Genomic DNA, 20502 nt, shown 5'->3' with positions numbered 1-20502 from the left:
TTTGTTTTGAATTAGCATAGCAAATCCGTGTGTGAGCGTAGAGAATGCCTCCATGTGGACAGGAAGTGCTTCTGTCCTGAATAAATCAAAGACACCCCAGCCTGCCGTAAGACGCTGAGAAGGATTTGAGGAGCGCAGTGCGGACCCGGCGCCAACTTGGACCTCCGCCGCTGATACGTATGATACCACTGACACCTACGATGCCAACGATAGACAGTTGATACCAGAGGTCCTCTTGACCTTTGATCTTTCATGGTGACATTTTGTCTCCTATTTTCAAGATGTGGCGTTGTCGGCACGTGCGAGCCGCCACGTGCACGGCGGCGCTTGTGTGTGCGTGAACACGGTTGAGGCTCCAGAGGTCTCTTCTCCGACACTTTGAGGTTGGTGAGGAAGACCAGAAAGACGCTGCCAGGGAAAGTGGAGGGCAGCTGCGTGACTAATAACTCGCTTCTGATTCTGGTTCTGATTCAGTCCACAGGAATCTCTGCTCTCCGCTGACGTCAGTGGGCTCACTTATCTTGGCCTTTCTCCTCCGGTCTGTGTATTGCGGTCCGATAGATTCGGTTACATTTTGGACTCAACTTCACAAATGGGATATCGGAGCCTCCCGTTGGTTGAAGGAATTAGTGCATTAGTGCAGTTATTTTAGATCGACTGATGCCTCTCGTTGGGCAGGCGCGATCCCACACTTACATGATTAATTGGATAAATGCGAACATTTGATCCAGATCTGATCCAGATTGAACGTTAGTCCCGTGTGTAAATACATAATGTATAAATAAATAAATATAATCCCAAATAAAGTATAAAAACATAATCACAAATGTACATGATGTGAACACAGGAGAACTCATTTTACAGTTGATCATGAAAAGGTTTGATCCAGATCTGATCCAGACTGAGCTTTCGTCCTATTTGTAAATGCAACATGTACAAAGCAAAATCTTCCACAATGTCAAATCCATCCACTATTTTATCCAAATGAGAATTAAAAAGTTTGATCCAGATCTGATCCAGATTGAACTTTAGTCCTCAGTGTAAATGCAACATGCACTAATATGTAAATTATTTATACAATGCCAGATCAGTACATTACATTTTAAAAACATCTCAGGAAAAGATTTGATCCAGAGCTGATCCAGATTGAACTTTAATCTTGTGTGTAAATACAGCATGTATAAATAAATATAATCCCAAATAAAGTATAAAGCATAATCACAAATGTACATGATGTGAACACAGGAGAACTCATTTTACAATTGATCATGAAAAGGTTTGATCCAGATCTGATCCAGACTGAGCTTTCGTCCTATTTGTAAATGCAACATGTACAAAGCAAACATGATTTCACACTCCCACGTGTCAAATCCATCCACTATTTTTTTCTAAATAAGAATTAAAAAGTTTGATCCAGATCTGATCCAGATTGAACTTTAGTCCTCGGTGTAAATGCAACGTGCACAAACATGTTAAAAATTATTTATACAATGCCAGATCAGTACACTACATTTTAAAATCATTTCAGGAAAAGATTTGATCCAGATCTGATCCAGATTGAACTTTATTCCTGTGTATAAATGCAACATGTAAAAATAAACATGATCACAAACCTACATGATGTCAACTCGGTAGACTAATTGAAAACAAATGAAAATTTGAAAGTTTGATCCAGATCTAATCCAGATTGAATTTAGTCCTCAGTGTAAATGCAATGTGCACAAACATGTTAAAAATGATTACACGCTAACACAATGATGTCACATCAGCAGATTACATTTTTTAAAGATCAGGAAAAGATTTGATCCAGATCTGATCCAGATTGAACTTTAGTCCTGTGTGCAAATACAACGTGTACAACCAAATTAAACATGACCACACACACTTGATGTCAAATCCGGAGAATACGTTTTTTAAACATGATCGTGAAAAAGTTTGATCCAGATCTGATCCAGACTTAAATTTACCCCTGTGTAAATGCAACATGTACAAACATATTAACCATGATTGCACACTTTTATGATGATGTCAAACAAGAATATTACATTTAAAGAGATCAAGAAAAAGTTTGATCCAGATCTGATCCAGATTGAACTTTAGTTGTCCATGTACAAACACTTAAAAAAGTCATATGTTGAGGTCAGGTGACTAAGTGACTAAGTCTAAAAGACCAGAGAAGAAGAAACCTTGGTTGTGCAATTTTGTGAGCTGTTGTTTTTACACAGCGCCACGCCGGCCCTTTAACAAGGCAGGTTTACATTTACGTGGTGCGGCAAATGGCGGCGTGGCGTGACGCCACGAGCACGACTTTACGCGCGGCCACACACGGAGGCGGAGCGTGCTTTGATGGAGGACCTCCATCTTTACTGCGGAGACCTCTCCAGCGGGGGTCTTTACGGCCAAGCTGGATCAGTGTCCATGGCGACATGGCATGTTTAAGACCGACAACAGTTCTGGTAAACACGGCAGAAGTCCAACATTCCTGGAAAAGCTAAGCATGCAAAATCTGTGACAAACAAATAGAAAATGACGGACGGTTACTTTCATTTCAATAACGCTAAATCAATTGGAAGTGTTTGTGTTCCAACGGTGATCTCAAATTTGTTGTTATGTTTTGGAGTAATCCCTCTTTGCGTTTCCAAAAATCTATGAAAATAATCTCTAAGTAAAATTTGTACTATTATTAGAGCCCTCTAGACATACAGTAACACCCCTATAGTCACCTTAACACTCCTATTACCCAATACAGTTGAAAGAATAAGAGAAAATAGTACACAGTAAACCTGTTTATGACCTTCTAAGTACAATTTGTTACCATTATTAGAGCCCTCTAGACATGAAGTAACACCCCTATAGTCACCTTTACACTCCTATTACCCAATATAGCAGACAGAATAAGAGAAAATAATACACATTGAACCACTTAATGACCCTCTAAGTACAATTTTAACCGTTATTAGAGCCCTCTAGACATACAATAACACCCCTATAGTCACCTTTACACTCCTATTATACAATATAGTAGACATAATAAAAGAAAATAATACACAGTAAACCTGTTTATGACCTTCTAAGTACAATTTTTTACCATTATTAGAGCCCTCTATACATGAAGTAACACCCCTATAGTTACTTTTACACTCCTATTACACAATATAGTAGACAGAATAAGAGAAAATAATACACATTGAACCACTTAATGACCCTCTAAGTACAATTTTAACCGTTATTAGAGCCCTCTAGACATACAATAACACCCCTATAGTCACCTTTACACTCCTATTATACAATATAGTAGACAGAATAAAAGAAAATAATACACAGTAAACCTGTTTATGACCTTCTAAGTACAATTTTTTACCATTATTAGAGCCCTCTATACATGAAGTAACACCCCTATAGTTACCTTTACACTCCTATTACACAATATAGTAGACAGAATAAGAGAAAATAATACACATTGAACCACTTAATGATCCTCTAAGTACAATTTTAACCATTATTAGAGCCCTCTAGACCTACAATAACACCCCTACAGTCACCTTTACACTCCTATTATACAATATAGTAGACAGAATAAGAGAAAATAATACTCATTGAACAAATTAATGACCCTCTAAGTACAATTTTAACCGTTATTAGAGCCCTCTAGACATACAATAACACCCCTATAGTCACCTTTACACTCCTATTACCCAATATAGTAGACAGAATAAGAGAAAATAATACACATTGAACCACTTAATGACCCTCTAAGTACAATGTTAACCATTATTAGAGCCCTCTAGACCTACAATAACACCCCTATAGTCACCTTTACACTCCTATTATACAATATAGTAGACAGAATAAGAGAAAATAATACTCATTGAACAAATTAATGACCCTCTAAGTACAATTTTAACCGTTATTAGAGCCCTCTAGACATACAATAACACCCCTATAGTCACCTTTACACTCCTATTACCCAATATAGTAGACAGAATAAGAGAAAATAATACACATTGAACCACTTAATGACCCTCTAAGTACAATTTTAACCATTATTAGAGCCCTCTAGACCTACAATAACACCCCTATAGTCACCTTTACACTCCTATTATACAATATAGTAGACAGAATAAGAGAAAATAATACACATTGAACCACTTAATGCCCCTCTAAGTACAATTTTAACCATTATTAGAGCCCTCTAGACATGAAATAACACCCCTATAGTTACCTTTACACTCCTATTATACAATATAGCAGACATAATAAGAGGAAATAAGACATATTAAACCTCATTATGACTCTCCAAGTGCCATTTAGAGATAAATATGATCAAATAATGAAAGCCTGTCAGTGTTGCTAGTGACACCTAGTGGCCAGTGTAGACTGCAGTTCATCAACAGTGTTGTCTTGCCTTAAACTAGATTTGTATTTGACTTCATTTATGTAATATGTGCTTAAATATGTATTGTTTTGGACTAGTAATAGGCCATAGTCAACCAGCGATATTTACTAATGAACCTATTTTGGGAAAGCCATAATAGAGGGAGGGGGTTAGGGACGACTGGCAACCAAAGTACATCCGTTCCGGATATGACAGGAATATGACAGGAATATGTTTACTTCTCACATTTTCCTACATGAGTGACAAATAAGTTGGGCTCAGTTTGACTCCAGTGCTATTTTTATACAAAACCTTAGCTTACATGTATATGTGTGTGTGTGTGTGTGTGTGTGTGTGTGTGTGTGTGTGTGTGTGTGTGTGCTCAGGTTGCAAGCCGACATTACATGACAGTATTTTACTTGTATTTATTAGCATGTCAGCTCACTTTAGCACATGTAAGTTAGAATAGGTCATAGTGGAAGCGTATCATTCTGAGTGACCAGTTTGGATCCTGATCAACGGACTCTATCTTGACGTTTGATTGACAGCTGTCGGCTGTGGAGACCCACGCCGCAAGTTGGGCAGCGTTTGATGGTGACGGGACATCAGAGAGGGTGAGCAGCTGGCGAGCTTGTAGCCGGGGGTGAGGCCGGGCTTCTGCCCGCTAATACCCGCCTCCCCCTTTTCCAGATGCCCCTCGATGACAGTGGCCGCTGTGGGGCGTTTGGCGCTGACGAGGGCCGTCGCTTCCCCTCACGGCCGGAGCGTGCCATGCAACAGCTGCAGGGTCGGGCCCCACCAAAAACAACCAATCGACCCCCACCCCGGTGCCATGCGGGCCTGTCTCGCCATCAATGTGACCATTGTGGAGCTAAGCCCCTGCAGCAGAGCCATGATCACGCATGTGCTGGCGTGCTGGATGCCGGCAGCTGGCTGCGTGTGGACACTCAGCCAATCAATCAAACCATGGACCGGCCTTCCAGCGCAAGTGTCGGAAATGTTACAGCTGGGATGTCCAACCTTAGAGATGCTCCCATCATCGGTGAGTGAAATCAGCCGATACTGATCAGTGGCTGATCCTAACTAAAACTCATTTCAGACATGCATGTAGTACACAATAATCACACTTGTGAGCTCATACTTTGTGATTGACAGTGACCTGTGATCCCTAAAACTGAAACTGACCCTAAGACTCTACAAAATGTCACCTTATCAGCGCCTTGACATGTACTTTGAATACAGTGAATTGATATCATTACTGATGAGTAGGCATTTGTTTAAAAAAATAACATGAGTACAAAATAAGCTTATTAGTGACACCAGCAGATTCATGCTCATTAAATCAGGTTCTGCAACGTGAATGTGCACTTTACTGTGTGTCCGCCAGATGGCAACACAGCAGCGCATTCTGGGACACTGGTAGTATTAGTGCTTATACTGAATGTGGATACTAATTACAAACCTATTTCGCGATCCAAATTAAAGTAAGTTACTCTCAGGTACTTGACTACTTGATGTGACTTGCTGTGCCCTTTTTATCTGTATTTATCTGACTATTTCAGCATTTCTCTGAATATTTGTAATTATTTATATTGTATATTTGTAACTTTTGCAGTCGGGCAATTCACCAACTTTGTTTGACCCTCAAAGGCTGCCGTCGTCCGTCGATAACTATGGACTTCCTGAAGTAGCCGTTTAAGCTAATAGCAAACCGTAACAAACGACACGTCTCAGACAAGATACAGGCAAACATGGTACATTTTCTTTGAACTCGTTATGTGTTATTAAAATATAATTTAAACGCAATTAAACGAGTTACATCAACGTACTGTACTATTAATGTGCTGCATTTTACTGTGTGTCCGCCAGATGGCAACACAGCAGCGCATTCTGGGACACTGGTAGTATTAGTGCTAATACTGTATGTGGATACTAATTACAAACCTATTTCGCGATCCAAATTAAAGTAAATTACTCTCAGATACTTGACTACTTGAAGTGACTTGCTGTGGCCTTTGTAATGATAGTAAGCAAGTACAGTATACTGTGTTTATCGGAATATTTCAGCATTTCTCTGAATAGTTGTATTTATTTATATTGTAGATTTGTAACCTTTGCAGTCGGGCAACTCCCAACTTTGTTTGACCCTCAAAAGCTGCCGTCGTCCGTCACTAACTATGGACTTCCTGAAGTAGCCGTTTAAGCTAATAACAAACCATAACAAACGACACGTTCAGACAAGATACTGGCAAACATGGTAAATTTTCTTTGAACTCATATACATTCACCGCTGATTAGTGTTATTAAAATATAATTTCAACGCGATTATAAGCGAGTTACATCAACGCACTGTACTATTAATGTGCTGCATTTTACTGTGTGTTCGCTGGGTGGCAACTAATATTAGCATTAGTTGTTAGCACTAATATGTGGATACTATCACTAATTGTCCGGTTTAGACATTAATAGCCTATCCCGCGTTCCACATTTAAAGTTAATTAGTCTCAAGTACTTAACTAATTGAAGTGACTTGGATTTGGCCAACAAAGAGAAGAACCTCTCTGTTGTAATTATATGTCCACCAGAGGTCGCTGTTGCCTTTGCAATGCCAACGAGTACATACTGTACATAGTATTTAGTAGGAATACCTGCATTTGTTCTCAGAATGCATTATTATTTCAGCATTCGTTTATAGTGTCTTCATAGAATAGTAGCTTTTCAGCCCCATCACTCCTGAAATAAAAAGATTAACTATTCATGATTTTAAAAACTACTCAATAAATGTGCAATTATATAGACTTAGAAGATTAGGAAAGACATGAAGAAGTTTGGAAGTGAGTTCATGCTGGTTACCATGGTTACTAAGAAACTATCAGAGAATGGGGACATGTTTCAAATAAAAATGTGTCAGGCAATAGTTGGTTGTTGTGTGCTCAGGTGTGTGTTGAGGCTTTTTTTGTCCATCCAATGCTTGTGATTGGTTGGTGAAGTGTGTGTTTGTGTGTGAGTGTGTGTGTGTGTAATCCTCTTAGATAAAACAGAGCTGTGGTCCAATGAGGCGTCCCCATCCTGTCCCTGTTCGTCTCTCCCAGGAGAAGAGGGGTTTTTAATCCAAGTGGATTACGATTGCAAATTGGGCGAGCGGCTGCAAAATCTCCATCAGGCCGCCAGCACCGTTGTCCTCTTGCTAGCGTGGACCCTGAGGTGGACAACTGGCTGCCGATGTCATGAGGAAGAAGATGGACAAAGCATCAGGAATGTCTCCGGTGGACTTGAAGAAGTCTTGAAAAGCTGTCGGTGCAGACACTTGATGAGGACACGAGGAAGCCGTGTCCTCCTCCCTAACCTGACCGCCTTCCCAGAGCGAGCGTCTCCCGACCGGAAGCGGGATGGAGCAGAGGATCAAGCTTCATGGGATTGTGGGATTCCTCTTCCTGTGGGTGACGGTTCAAGCACAGATGAAGATCCCACCTGAGACGTGAGTGCTCTTCCTAACTTCCTGACCCGTGTCTTCCAAAGTCCAAACTGTTTTCCCATTTCCAAATAGTTCAACTTTCTTTTGAAATCATCTTTAAAAATGGTCTTTTCATAATAGTTCAACTTTATTCCTAGAATATTGTAACTTTCCCTCAGCGAGTTTTACATTATTTTGGTTGTTTCTCATAATATGATGACCTTTAAAACTTGACCTTTTCTCGTAGAAACTTTTTTTTTCATATTTTCACTTTATTCTTGTAAAATGTTTCCACTTCAGTTTTTCCAACTATTTAAAGTTTTTCTTCCCATAATGATTTCTTTATCCCCATAATATTTTTACTTTATTCCAGTCACATTTTAACTTTTTCTGCAACCAAATTTTTGAGTTTTTTGGTTTCTTTTTTTTTTTTTGCCGCCTCCATATTGTGATTTTTCACCATAAATATTAGTCATCTTATCTACATTCTATATCTATATTTAGATTCCTTGACCATGACAAAATCCCATGGAAGGCTTTAAATGAGTTAGAGTGCTAGCAAGTTAATGTTAGCATGCTAACACCTAGCATGTCAATAGTGCTAAGTGCCTACCTAAAAATGCTGAAAGTGTATGATTATTTTAGCATGGTAATACATATCATGATAGCGCTAAGTGCTTAAGTTCATATTCATGAAAATCTCATTATTATGCCAGTATGCTCATGTTGGATGCTAGCAATGCAAACATTAAGAAATTAAAACCTAACATAATAGTGTCCACCTTTAAAAATTAATAAAAATTCTACTATGCTAATGTTAGCATGTTTGCAATGCTAACATGCTAATGTTAGCATGCCAACTTCTAGCATGATAGCGCTACATGTATATACTGTATGTCTGTCCATGAAAATGGCTAAAAATGCTATTACTGTATGTTTATATTAGCATGCTAGCAATGTTAACACGCTAATGTCCACTGGGTCAATGCAATGTACTAGGAAGGCTAATGTCCCGAACAAGTGCTCTGACCATTTTTTTGTGGAGTTATATGCACACATGCCAAAATTATTGGTCCTATCTTGGAATGTTAAAGAATCCTAAAAAAAAAATGTCTGGATCCAGATCCAGATCACCACCAAAATTTTATAGGTTCTTCACCATCCCATTTCTCACAGTTCCTGAAAATTTCATCCAAATCCTTTTCAAGTTATTTTGAACATAAACAGACAAATGCTGGCAAAAACATAACATCTGCTCTGCACTTATTATAATAATAATAATAATAAGTAAATAGCAGTTTTTGAAGTGCGGCGTTCACTTCCTCTCATTGGATGGCCCAAGTCTCCACCCCCTGCTGGTGGGTCACTGGCCAGGATTTGGATCAGTTGGACTGTTCCACATATTTAGCCGGCCTCGTGTCAATCTGGCATCTTGTCCACCGGGGCCGCTAATCTGGTTAATCTGCGTTAGCACTCCCATCAAAACCAGCTCTGGGCCCGGGACGCTGGCACCACAATTCTTCTAGAATGTTCGTAGGTGGCACGGAGGAGCGTTTTGAGTGTCATGTAGTATGATGATGACCCCCGCCCACCTTGTCCCCTCTCGTGTTAGCATGCTAATAACCTCATTTGCAGTGAAGTGTTAGCATGATTCCCCAACCCACCCCCTTGGCCATCCATCTGTGGGCCGCTGGAGACCAGCCAGGCCTCATCAGCTCACCTTCCACTGTGTGACCCACTTTCACCGATCCCGCTCGGCGCCGCTGACATGCTAACACACTTTAGGTTACACGTTAGCTGACATTCTAGAGCAGGTGAAAAGGAGTCCGAAAGTCCTAAAAGTCCAAAGGCCACAGATTTGTGTTGAATTAGCCAAAGCAAGAAGAGATTATTTTCTTCTCATATTTATTCCCATATTTGAACTTCTTTTGTCCCTCAAAATATGATGACTCCTTCTGGAAGGAAGGAATGACGCTAACCAAGACGCCACTCTGTCCTATGTTAGTGCGCTAGCTTGTCAGAAGGTTGGCGTCAATGCTGACTTTCAATCCATTCATTCATTCATCAAGAAGGTTGTGAATGTTTGTGTGCCGTTGCAGCGTGCAGCAGTGGGCGTCCGTTTTCTCCACGCAGCTGCGAGATCTTTCCATCAAGTACTCGGGATCTCTGCTCCTGCAGAAGGTAAATCAGATACGTTTGATGGATGACATTTATGACGCCTCTGCCTGTTATTCATCTCCCATGTCCTCGCCGGTGTGCTAATCCACTCTGAGAGCTTCTTAACAGAGTCAAAGTGACGCAGCTGAATCTGGTGGACGCCATGATTGGCTCGTGTCCCTCTCTCATATGCATTTTTTTATGGAATTCTGCCCATCATCCTTAAGTGAGACATGAAAGGAACGCTACTATTAGCCTCAAAAGCAAAAAGACAGCGTCCACTGCTGTGTGCTGTTACATTGTTAGACAAAGTGTAAACTGTCTAGATCAGGGGTGCTCATTAAGTCGATCGCGAGCTACCGGTCGATCGCGGAGGTGGTACTGGTCGATCGCTGGTCGATCGCGGCGTGACATTAAAAAAATATCATCCCAGCATCAATGCCGTCACTTGATTGACATACAGGGCAGCCATTCAGATGACAACTGAATGTTGCCCTTCGGGCGACCAATCAAATCAAACAACGTCTCTAAGTGCAGCAGAACTTACGATGTCAGCCTATCATCCATCCCCGTTACTTGATTGACATACAGGACAACCAGTCAGATGACAACTGAATTTTGACCTTTAGGTCACCGCTCATGCGTAAACAACGATGCAAAGTGCTAAGCTAGTCTGCGAATTGCGAGATTTTAAAGCCCTCGTTAAAGTTTATGGTCACTAAAATGAGTGAAGGAGCTGGACCAAGTAAAAAGGCAAAAACTGGACCAAGTAAAAAGGCAAAAAACATATGACTTCCATACGGATATGGAATATTATACGGATATTATGATACGGATATTATCCATGACTGATAAACATTTGGAAGTGTGCTTGAGGCTGGCTATCAGCAGCTACTGTCCGGACTATGCATCCCTGGCTGGTTCAATTCAGTGCAAGTCATCAAAGTAAACTCAGGTAATTACAAAAAATGTTAATAGTTAATTATGTGTGTTTTGCAATATTGGCTCATTTGGTTATGTAAGGTACATCAACATACATTGTACGTACAAATAATCCTCAATACATTTGAAAATAAATAGATGTTTTGCATTTTTGTAGTGGGTAGATCATTTTGACTCGCTCATTTTAAAAGTAGCTCGCATGCTGAAAAAGTGTGAACACCCCTGGTCTAGATGTTTTTTTGAGGTTTTGTACACATGAGATAGGTGTGTCCCATTACACGCATGATGATCTTTTTTTCATCATGTTTTTATATCTTCAGTGTCCATGTCTCACATGAGGATGGTGGATGATAGCCAACATTCAACATGAAGTGCACTTTTCCTTGAATAACATCTCGTTTGCGTTTGTTAGCCGGCCTGCAACTAGCATACACCGACCTTTTCACTGTGTTTGTGCCTCGCCAGAAACTCAAGGACGTGGAGTCCATCATCCAGATAGTGGACCTGGACGGGGGAGACCTGGTGAAGGACTACGCGGATGAAATAGAACGCATGCTGGGCAGCAAAATGAAATCAGTGAAGGTGAGCGGCAATGAAAAGCATCCATATAAAGGATGTGTTTGTGTCGTCATCGTCGTTTTTCTGTTTCAGAGGTTAGCAGAGTCCGCGGAAGACGCCGACCTGTACCACGAGTTCAATGCCTCCCTAGAGGTGGGTGATTGACAGGTGGCATGTGATCAAAAACGCATCTTCATTAATTCGTGGCTGAATATGTCCAAGTATTAGCACACAAATATGCCAGCCTAAAAATGGTTGTACTGATAGTGTAGTATCCCACACTGGCCACTAGGTGTCAGTCATGCAACCGCATGTGATTGGATGCTGAAGTGAGTGTTCATTTTGTGGTGTCTCGTCAGTTTGACTACTACAACTCCATGCTCATCAACACGGCGGACGAGGACGGCAACTTCGTGGACCTGGGCGGCGAGTTCCCCCTGGAGGAGAACGAGCACTTCAACAAGATGGCTGTCAACACGCAGATGAGCAACATCCAGGTGCCCACCAACGTCTACAACAAAGGTGAGCGGGGCCCCCCCCCAGACGCACAGAAAGACAGGAGCCGACAGCATCGCTTTAACGCTCCGCTCGTGTCCCGCCCGCACGTTAGATCCCAACATCCTCAACGCCATCTACAACTCGGAGGCGCTCAATGACGTTTTCATCGGAAACTTCCAGAAGGACCCCACGCTGACCTGGCAGTACTTCGGCAGCTCCACTGGCTTCTTCAGGATCTACCCTGGTAGGCTGGCACGCTTTCACAGCCACCAGGGGGCAGCATGGGGCCAGAAACACATTGGAAACTAAAGTCATCTTTCAGGCATCAAATGGACTCCAGACACAAACGGGGTGGCGGCTTTTGACTGCAGAAACCGAAATTGGTGAGTTTTCATTCCTGTTCACCCTTAAGAGACTCTGTGTTGTGTTTTCATTGACCCGCGCCGCTCCATCTAGCATCCATCCGTCCGTCCATCCATCATCCATTTTATATGCTGCATATCATCACAAGGGTATGCTGGAGCCTATCCCAGCTGTCTTTGTGCAAGAGGCAAGGTACACCCTGGACTGGTCTGGGAAACAGTCATTTACTTCTCCAATCCAATCCAATCCACTTTATTGATATAGCACGTTTTATTAACAGAGTTTCCAAAGTGCTGCACAGACTAGTAAAATAAAAAGTAAAAATAAAATACAATAAATAAAGGTACAAATTGAATTTAATCAAAAACTAAAATAACATAAAATAGTAAAATTGATATTAAAATATTAAAAACAAGAAGCAAAGCAATAAAAGTATCAAAAATAAAACCAATTAAAATAAAAAGAAAGAACTAAAAGAGGACCATACGACTAACTCCGAGTTAAAATCCAGAGAATAAAAGTGGATTTAAAGACGAGACTTAAAGCTTTCGATGTTGGGGGGCCTTTTTTACTTGGGAGGGGGAGAGAGTTCCATAGCTTGGGGGCCAACCACAGAAAAGGCTCGGTCTCCCCTGGTCTTAAGTCTCGTCTTGGGCACCACAAGTTGGAGCTGGCCCTCGGACCTCAGAGAGTAAATTTGCATGAGGTCCGAGATGTATTTGGGGGCCAGCCCATTCAACGCCTTAAAAACAAACAATAAAATCTTAAAATCTTCTGAAAAGAAAAGAAATGTGAAATAGTTATACAATAAAAATAAATATAAGAAAGTAAAAAACGTTCATGAGGAAAAAATAATATTTGTAGCATCAAGAAAAAAGTCCATATCTGTATGTATGAACGTACCACATTTGCAGGGACACGAATGCTGAATGGCAAATACGTGGGAGTCCGCTTTTTATTCATCACCGCACAATCGCTGTATGACTGCACTACGTATGAGGACAGTTGGCGGCAAAATATGCGCATGCGTGTGTGCATCAGGTACATCCAGGCGGCCACATCTCCCAAGGACATCATCATCATGGTGGACATCAGCGGCAGCATGAAGGGTTTGAAGATGACCATCGCCAAGCACACCATCAACACCATCCTGGACACGCTGGGAGAGAACGACTTTGTCAACGTCATCGCGGTGAGACACGCGTACACGCACTCACGTGCGTACAGTACTGATGTCATGATGGTCGCCATGTTTGTGTGTGTGTACAGTACACAGACTACGTGCGCTACGTGGAGCCATGCTTCAAAGGAACTCTGGTCCAGGCTGACTTGGACAATAGAGAGGTACACAAACATACACACACATCTGATGCAATATACATAATTAGTGAATATTTTGAAAAAGAAAAAAGTCCACAGCATTATCAATATAGTCATTTTATAGTCATACTATCAATATAGGGATGCTCCCATTACGGTTTTACGCTGCCCATGCCAATCATCCATGAGTGAAATGGGTCGATACCGATAGCGATACTGATAGCGATACTGATAGCGATACTGATAGCGATCCAATAGCCTGAGTTTAAGTTTAAAATGTTGGCCAGGGACGGCGGTCTGGTGGTTAGTGCGCAGACCTCACAGCTAGGAGACCAGGGTTCAATTCCCACCCTTGGCCATCTCTGTGTGGAGTTTGCATGTTCTCCCCGTGCATGCGTGGGTTTTCTCCGGGTACTCCGGTTTTCCTCCCACATTCCAAAAACATGCTAGGTTAATTGGCCACTCCAAATTGTCCATAGGTATGAATGTGAGTGTGAATGGTTGTTTGTCTATATGTGCCCTGGGATTGGCTGGCGACCAGTCCAGGGTGTACCCCGCCTCTCGCCCGAAGACAGCTGGGATAGGCTCCAGCACCCCCCGCGACCCTCGTGAGGAAAAAGTGGTAGAAAATGAATGAATGAATGAATGTTGGCCAGGGAGGCCGTATAAGGGGGTTCCCGAACAATAGGTATTTATGCGTTGCCATGACAACTCCCCTTGTCTGTCAGCACTTCAAGATGCTGGTGGAAGAGCTGCACGTGAAAGGAGAAGCAAAGATCAAGAACGCAATGAAGGAGTCTTTCAAGATTCTCAGTGAGGTGGGTGTCTCATCTTAGAGCAGGGCTATCCAAAGTGCGGGACGGGGGCCGTTTTTGGCGCCATAAATGAGGGATCGCTGTATAACTCAAAGTTGAGAGGCAAGTTTTTTCTTGAAATATATCAAACGTCTTGGACAGCTCTGGCTTAGAGGTGATCGTCTCTTGGTGAAGCAGTGACCTTCAGTAAGTGTGTGTGTGTGTGTGTGTGTGTGTGTGCAGGCGCGGGCCAACGGTCTGGGAAGCATGTGCAATCAGGCCATCATGTTGATCACAGACGGCGCCATGGAGGACTTTGAGTCTGTCTTTGAGGAGTTCAACTGGCCCGAGCGCAGGGTGGCTACCCCGGCTGTCTGTCCTTGTTCTCCATCAACGTGTCAGATATTGTCCTCACCAGCAGCACGTGTTCTCCTAGGTCCGAGTCTTCACGTATTTGATCGGCAGAGAGATGACCTTCGCCCAGAACACCAAGTGGATCGCCTGCAACAACAAAGGCTACTACACGCACGTGTCCACGCTGGCTGACGTGCAGGAGAACGTCATGGAATACCTGCACGTGCTCAGTCGGCCCATGGTCATCAACCACGATCACGACATCATCTGGACCGAAGCCTACATGGACACTGTGGTGAGCGATCTTAAAGGGACGGTACACCCATTTTTCCTACCTCCTCCATCTTCATCCTCTTCTTCTTCCGCTTCATCTTCATCCCGCCATCGCTCCATCGCTCCACCAGCTTCCCAAAACCAAAGAGGTAAAAGCATTTATCATCCCACATTCCACATTTAAATGGCGCCTGCGTGCTTCCTTGATGTGAAGCATCCTATTTGTTTTGAAGAGGATGTTCTTGTGTGTGTGTCAGCTCTTCAACACCAAAGCTCAGAGTCTCCTGTTGATGACCTCGGTGGCCATGCCTGTCTTCAGCAAGAAGAAGGAGACGGTGAGTGGCATGAAAGCAGCGGTGCTAGCTTGCTGGATGTTCATAGCATCCGAGTCATGTCTTGTTTATATAATGTCTTCTAAACACTATTCCATGATAACGACAAGGCTGCAAATAGTAATGAAACCAAAATGTTGTGTTGCTGCTGGATGTTCATAGCATCCGAGTCATGTCTTGTTTACATAATGTCTTCTAAACACTATTCCATGATAGCGACAAAGCTGCAAATAGTAATGAAACCAAAAAGTTGTGTTGCTGCTGGATGTTCATAGTGTCCGAGTCATGTCTTCTTTACATAATGTCTTCTAAACACTATTCCATGATAGCGACAAGGCTGCAAACAGTAATGAAACCAAAATGTTGTGTTGCTGCTGGATGTTCATAGCATCCGAGTCATGTCTTGTTTACATAATGTCTTCTTAACACTATTCCATGATAGCGACAAAGCTGCAAATAGTAATGAAACCAAAATGTTGTATTGCTGCTGGATGTTCATCGCACCTGAGTCATGTCTTGTTTTACATAATGTCTTCTAAACACTATTCCATGATAGCGACAAGGCTGCAAATAGTAATGAAACCAAAATGTTGTGTTGCTGCTGGATGTTCATAGCATCCGAGTCATGTCTTGTTTACATAATGTCTTCTTAACACTATTCCATGATAGCGACAAAGCTGCAAATAGTAATGAAACCAAAAAGTTGTGTTGCTGCTGGATGTTCATAGTGTCCGAGTCATGTCTTCTTTACATAATGTCTTCTAAACACTATTCCATGATAGCGACAAGGCTGCAAACAGTAATGAAACCAAAATGTTGTGTTGCTGCTGGATGTTCATAGCATCCGAGTCATGTCTTGTTTACATAATGTCTTCTAAACACTATTCCATGATAGCGACAAGGCTGCAAACAGTAATGAAACCAAAATGTTGTGTTGCTGCTGGATGTTCATAGCATCCGAGTCATGTCTTGTTTACATAAAGTCTTCTAAACACTATTCCATGATAGCGACAAGGCTGCAAACAGTAATGAAACCAAAATGTTGTGTTGCTGCTGGATGTTCATAGCATCCGAGTCATGTCTTGTTTACATAATGTCTTCTAAACACTATTCCATAATAGCGACAAGGCTGCAAATAGTAATGAAACCAAAATGTTGTGTTGCTGCTGGATGTTCATAGCATCCGAGTCATGTCTTGTTTACATAATGTCTTCTAAACACTATTCCATGATAGCGACAAGGCTGCAAATAGTAATGAAACCAAAATGTTGTGTTGCTGCTGGATGTTCATAGCATCCGAGTCATGTCTTGTTTACATAATGTCTTCTTAACACTATTCCATGATAGCGACAAGGCTGCAAACAGTAATGAAACCAAAAAGTTGTGTTGCTGCTGGATGTTCATAGTGTCCGAGTCATGTCTTGTTTTACATAATGTCTTCTAAATACTATTCCATGATAGCGACAAGGCTGCAAATAGTAATGAAACCAAAATGTTGTGTTGCTGCTGGATGTTCATAGATAGACTCCCTTTATTGTCATTGCACAAAAACACAGTAGTGAAATTGCCAACGAAATGTCGTTGGATGCATTTCGTTGGCAATTTCACTACTGTGTTTTTGTGCAATGACAATAAAGGGAGTCTATCTTGATCTTGTAGCGTGGTTAGCACCGGGGGGGAGCTAGCTGCTAAGAGGAACTACAAGCATCACAGCAGACTTGCTACCAGTTCTAGAATGTTTCAAGAACTTCACGGAAAGTCAGCTATCACGGAACCAATTAACCGCCATAACTCTGCACTTGGACAGGAAGTGAAAACAGGACATCTCCTGGGAAAATAGGATCTTTGGTCAGCCTATTTTCACATGACAGCTAGGTGTCAGCTAGCAAAAAGGAGAACATTGTTAAGCATGGTATCAGTTGAAGGCCCAACAAGGAACATGGAACATCTAAATGTGTACTTCTCCCTGTCCCTCCAGCTGTCCCATGGGATCCTCCTGGGCGTGGTTGGCTCTGATATCCCCCTCATGGAGGTGATGAAGCTGGCGCCCAGATACATGGTCAGTGTCTCGTCCTTGTCTTTGTGCCCCGTGTCGCGTCCACATACAAGATCATCATCACGCTGTCCTTCAGCTGGGAGCTCACGGCTACGCCTTCCTCATCACCAACAACGGCTACATCCTGGCGCACCCTGACCTTCGACCTCTGGTGAGTTCCCGTAGAAAGCGGTCAGTCGCGGGCTGGCAGCTGAAGTCCGCGTCTCGCCCCCTGCAGTACAAGGACGGGAAGAAGCTGAAGCCCAAGCCCAACTACAACAGCGTGGATCTGTCGGAGGTGGAGTGGGAGGACACGGAGGAGATGGTAACTTCCCAAACGGCAACAGTCCTGTTCCCGCATTCCCCACTCACCTTGTGTCCCGTGTCCCGTTCAGCTCAGGACCGCCATGGTGAGGGGCGAGACGGGAAATCTGGGTCTGGACATCAGAGCATCTGTGGACAACGGGGTGAGATGTTTAGAGGAAGCTAACACGTCTTGTGGTGTGATGTCACTAAATACGGGAAATGAACAACTTCAAATTCAACTCAAATTCAAACGTTAAAGAGACAATAGTTTGACTGATTCCCCCCACCCCCAACAGAAAAGACCCCTGTTCCTCACCAACGAATATTTCTACACAAACATTGACGACACACCTTTCAGGTGAGATGCTTCATATTCTTTTTCAAGATCTTTATTGCTTGTATAGAACTCGAAGGTACTTGAAACATGGATGTATTTGAGCCATGTGGGCACCAGAGGGCAGCAAAGTACCGAGCTATCATGCGTCTTTGCAGCTTTGGCATGGTGCTGACCCGAGGTCACGGGAAACTTATGTTCGTGGGCAACGTGTCTGTGGAAGAAGGTAGGGTTACCCATCGGGCTGTCGTCATGTCCATCGTAATTACTTCCTGTACAAAACATCACCAGTCACTTTTCTTACCCGCCACATGGTTGGGTGTCTAATCTGCGCGTTTCCTTTTTATCTGCAGGGCTGCATGACCTCACCTCCCCAGACCTCAGCATCGCCGCTGAGTGGTACGATTGTCTTTTTTTGTAACAGTCCCATTTATGGTGTTTTTCAGAAACTGAAGTAAAGGAGGAATTACATTCTGATGTACGTGCTGGCGGCGTGCAAAAACGGGGGAAATCACAAGAGACATACACGTGACCCACATGGGTTTTCAAACATGAAGACAAGACGCAACGCACTTAGGAAGTAAATTGGGGATGCAAATGATTTTCTGCGTTTTCACGCCAACTCTTCACTTTTCCAACGTAATAGATGGCGTATGCATCACATACTCTACGACAGGGGTTTCAAACTCAATTTACCTGGGGGCCACTGGAGCTAGGGTTTGGGCAAGGCTGGGCCGCATCAGGTTTTCAAAAAAAAAAACAACGCATTTATTAAAAACAGAAAAATATACAAACTTTTTCAGTGCTTTGGTTCCGATTTTCTACAATCTATCTATCTTAATTTTTATTTTTCTGCACAAAATAAGATGAAAAATAAATAAACAAATCGAGAATAAAGAAAATCAATCAATCAGTAATAAATAAATATAATAATAATAAAACGGCAAATAATAAAAACTTAAGAAACCACATATAGTTGGTGGGTAGACAAATGATTTTTTTCATATTAAAATGAACAAAGCATTATTAGAGCCCTGTAGACATGACAAAACACGACTATAGTCACATTTATACTCTTTTTGTTTACAACATATTGCGCAACTGCAGGGTCTTGAGACACATGCTAACTCGCAAACTAGAGAGCTAGCGACCTAAACGGTAGCCTTCGAGTTATTTCCTTTAAACTTAAATAGCCAAAAAACTTACCACTTCCACAAGGATAGGGAGGATAACTATTAACAGTTATATAACCTTTAACATGAACATGAATCAAACGTAATAATTTTTTCTGGGTACATGATACCATACAGCATCCATATCAAACTTGCGCGGGCCGCACTAACATTAAACTTTCATATCAAAGCGGGGGCCTCAAACTAATGTCCTGCGGGCCACATTTGGCCCGCGGGCCGCGTGTTTGAGACCCTTGCTCTACGACAACCTAACATTAAGGAGCAGTAGAGGATGATTTGCCGAAGAAAAACTCCACGGCTGCAACATTTGTAGGTGATTGACCCGTAGTCGGCTGTGCTCCATTTTAAGATGCGTAGAGAAGCCTGTTTACAAAGTGGTGGCCATAGACACGGGACAGATATCTCTAACATATTGTTCATTCATTCATCCAAACTTTTCTTCTTTTCCTTTTTCAGGACTTACTGCGAGACGGACATTGACCCCGCCCACCGCAAGTACTCTCAGCTGCAAGCCGCCATTCGCTACCTGCTGGGGAAGGAGCCAGACCTGGAGTGTAAGGCGGTCAACATGTCATCAAAGTGGTGTTTTTTTTCACCGACCCCGCCTCTTTGTTGCCTAGGTGATGAGTTTCTGCTGCAGCAAACCTTGTTTGATGCCGTGGTGACGGCGCCCATGGAGGCCTACTGGAACGCCCTGATGCTGAATGCCAGGTGGGACCCAGTGGACATGAGGTCCCGGTCTTGTGTTATTTCTTTCATGACAAAATATGTCGGACAGGGTGGAGCCAGGCATCGAGACGGCTTTCCTGGGCACTCGCTCCGGCCTGATGAGGATCGCAAGATACGCCGGCGTGGAGACGCGAGTGGCAAAGTAGCGACACTTGCTATTGTGTTGTGGTCACGTGACGTCTCACACACACACATGTGTGTCTTTTCCACTGCGTAGAAAGTTCCTGACCGCTGCTGACAAGGACAACCTGTTCACCATCGATCACTTCCCGCTGTGGTACCGACTTGCCGTGGAAAGCCCCCCTGGAAGCTTCTTCTACTACCCCATCAATGACAAAGGTCCTTCTGGTCTCGCCATCGCGGCATGTGTTGTTTTGGCGTCGCTTTTAAAGCACAGTTGTTGTTGTCCGTAGGAGTGAAGTACGTGGTGGCCACCACTGCCGTCACTGTGTCATCACAAGGGAAGACCGCCATCGCCGGAGGTA

At 42.7% G+C, this 20502-nt stretch overlaps 1 protein-coding gene across 11 annotated transcripts in view; it reads left to right on the top strand.

The window, feature by feature from the left end:
- Positions 1–20502, top strand: part of LOC131130718 (voltage-dependent calcium channel subunit alpha-2/delta-4-like) — an 80584-nt gene that overhangs the window by 41602 nt on the left and 18480 nt on the right. For 2 of the 11 annotated variants that reach the window (XM_058074580.1, XM_058074578.1), the window contains exons 5-32: positions 4924–4989; positions 5066–5417; positions 7384–7853; positions 9929–10010; positions 11394–11510; positions 11580–11639; positions 11846–12008; positions 12097–12228; positions 12307–12367; positions 13389–13539; positions 13617–13691; positions 14396–14485; positions 14705–14818; positions 14898–15110; positions 15220–15237; positions 15346–15423; positions 17399–17479; positions 17553–17627; positions 17694–17780; positions 17851–17922; positions 18058–18119; positions 18254–18321; positions 18449–18494; positions 19745–19842; positions 19909–19999; positions 20067–20159; positions 20235–20356; positions 20431–20499. In XM_058074580.1, the coding sequence (XP_057930563.1) occupies positions 7765–7853; positions 9929–10010; positions 11394–11510; positions 11580–11639; positions 11846–12008; positions 12097–12228; positions 12307–12367; positions 13389–13539; positions 13617–13691; positions 14396–14485; positions 14705–14818; positions 14898–15110; positions 15220–15237; positions 15346–15423; positions 17399–17479; positions 17553–17627; positions 17694–17780; positions 17851–17922; positions 18058–18119; positions 18254–18321; positions 18449–18494; positions 19745–19842; positions 19909–19999; positions 20067–20159; positions 20235–20356; positions 20431–20499 (2407 nt within the window). In that variant the 5' untranslated portion in view covers positions 4924–4989; positions 5066–5417; positions 7384–7764. Of the gene's footprint in view, positions 1–929; positions 4990–5065; positions 5418–6050; positions 6130–6250; positions 6633–6688; positions 7854–9928; positions 10011–11393; positions 11511–11579; positions 11640–11845; positions 12009–12096; positions 12229–12306; positions 12368–13388; positions 13540–13616; positions 13692–14395; positions 14486–14704; positions 14819–14897; positions 15111–15219; positions 15238–15345; positions 15424–17398; positions 17480–17552; positions 17628–17693; positions 17781–17850; positions 17923–18057; positions 18120–18253; positions 18322–18448; positions 18495–19744; positions 20000–20066; positions 20160–20234; positions 20357–20430; positions 20500–20502 lie in introns of those variants that run through there. The other 9 variants (XM_058074573.1, XM_058074572.1, XM_058074570.1 and 6 more) reach the window with 9 other exon arrangements.

This window comes from Doryrhamphus excisus, chromosome 6, assembly GCF_030265055.1.
Source record: "Doryrhamphus excisus isolate RoL2022-K1 chromosome 6, RoL_Dexc_1.0, whole genome shotgun sequence".
NCBI classification, from domain to species: Eukaryota; Metazoa; Chordata; class Actinopteri; order Syngnathiformes; family Syngnathidae; genus Doryrhamphus; species Doryrhamphus excisus.
Note: the sequence above shows the minus strand (reverse complement) of the source record. Positions and strands in the feature narration are given on the sequence as shown.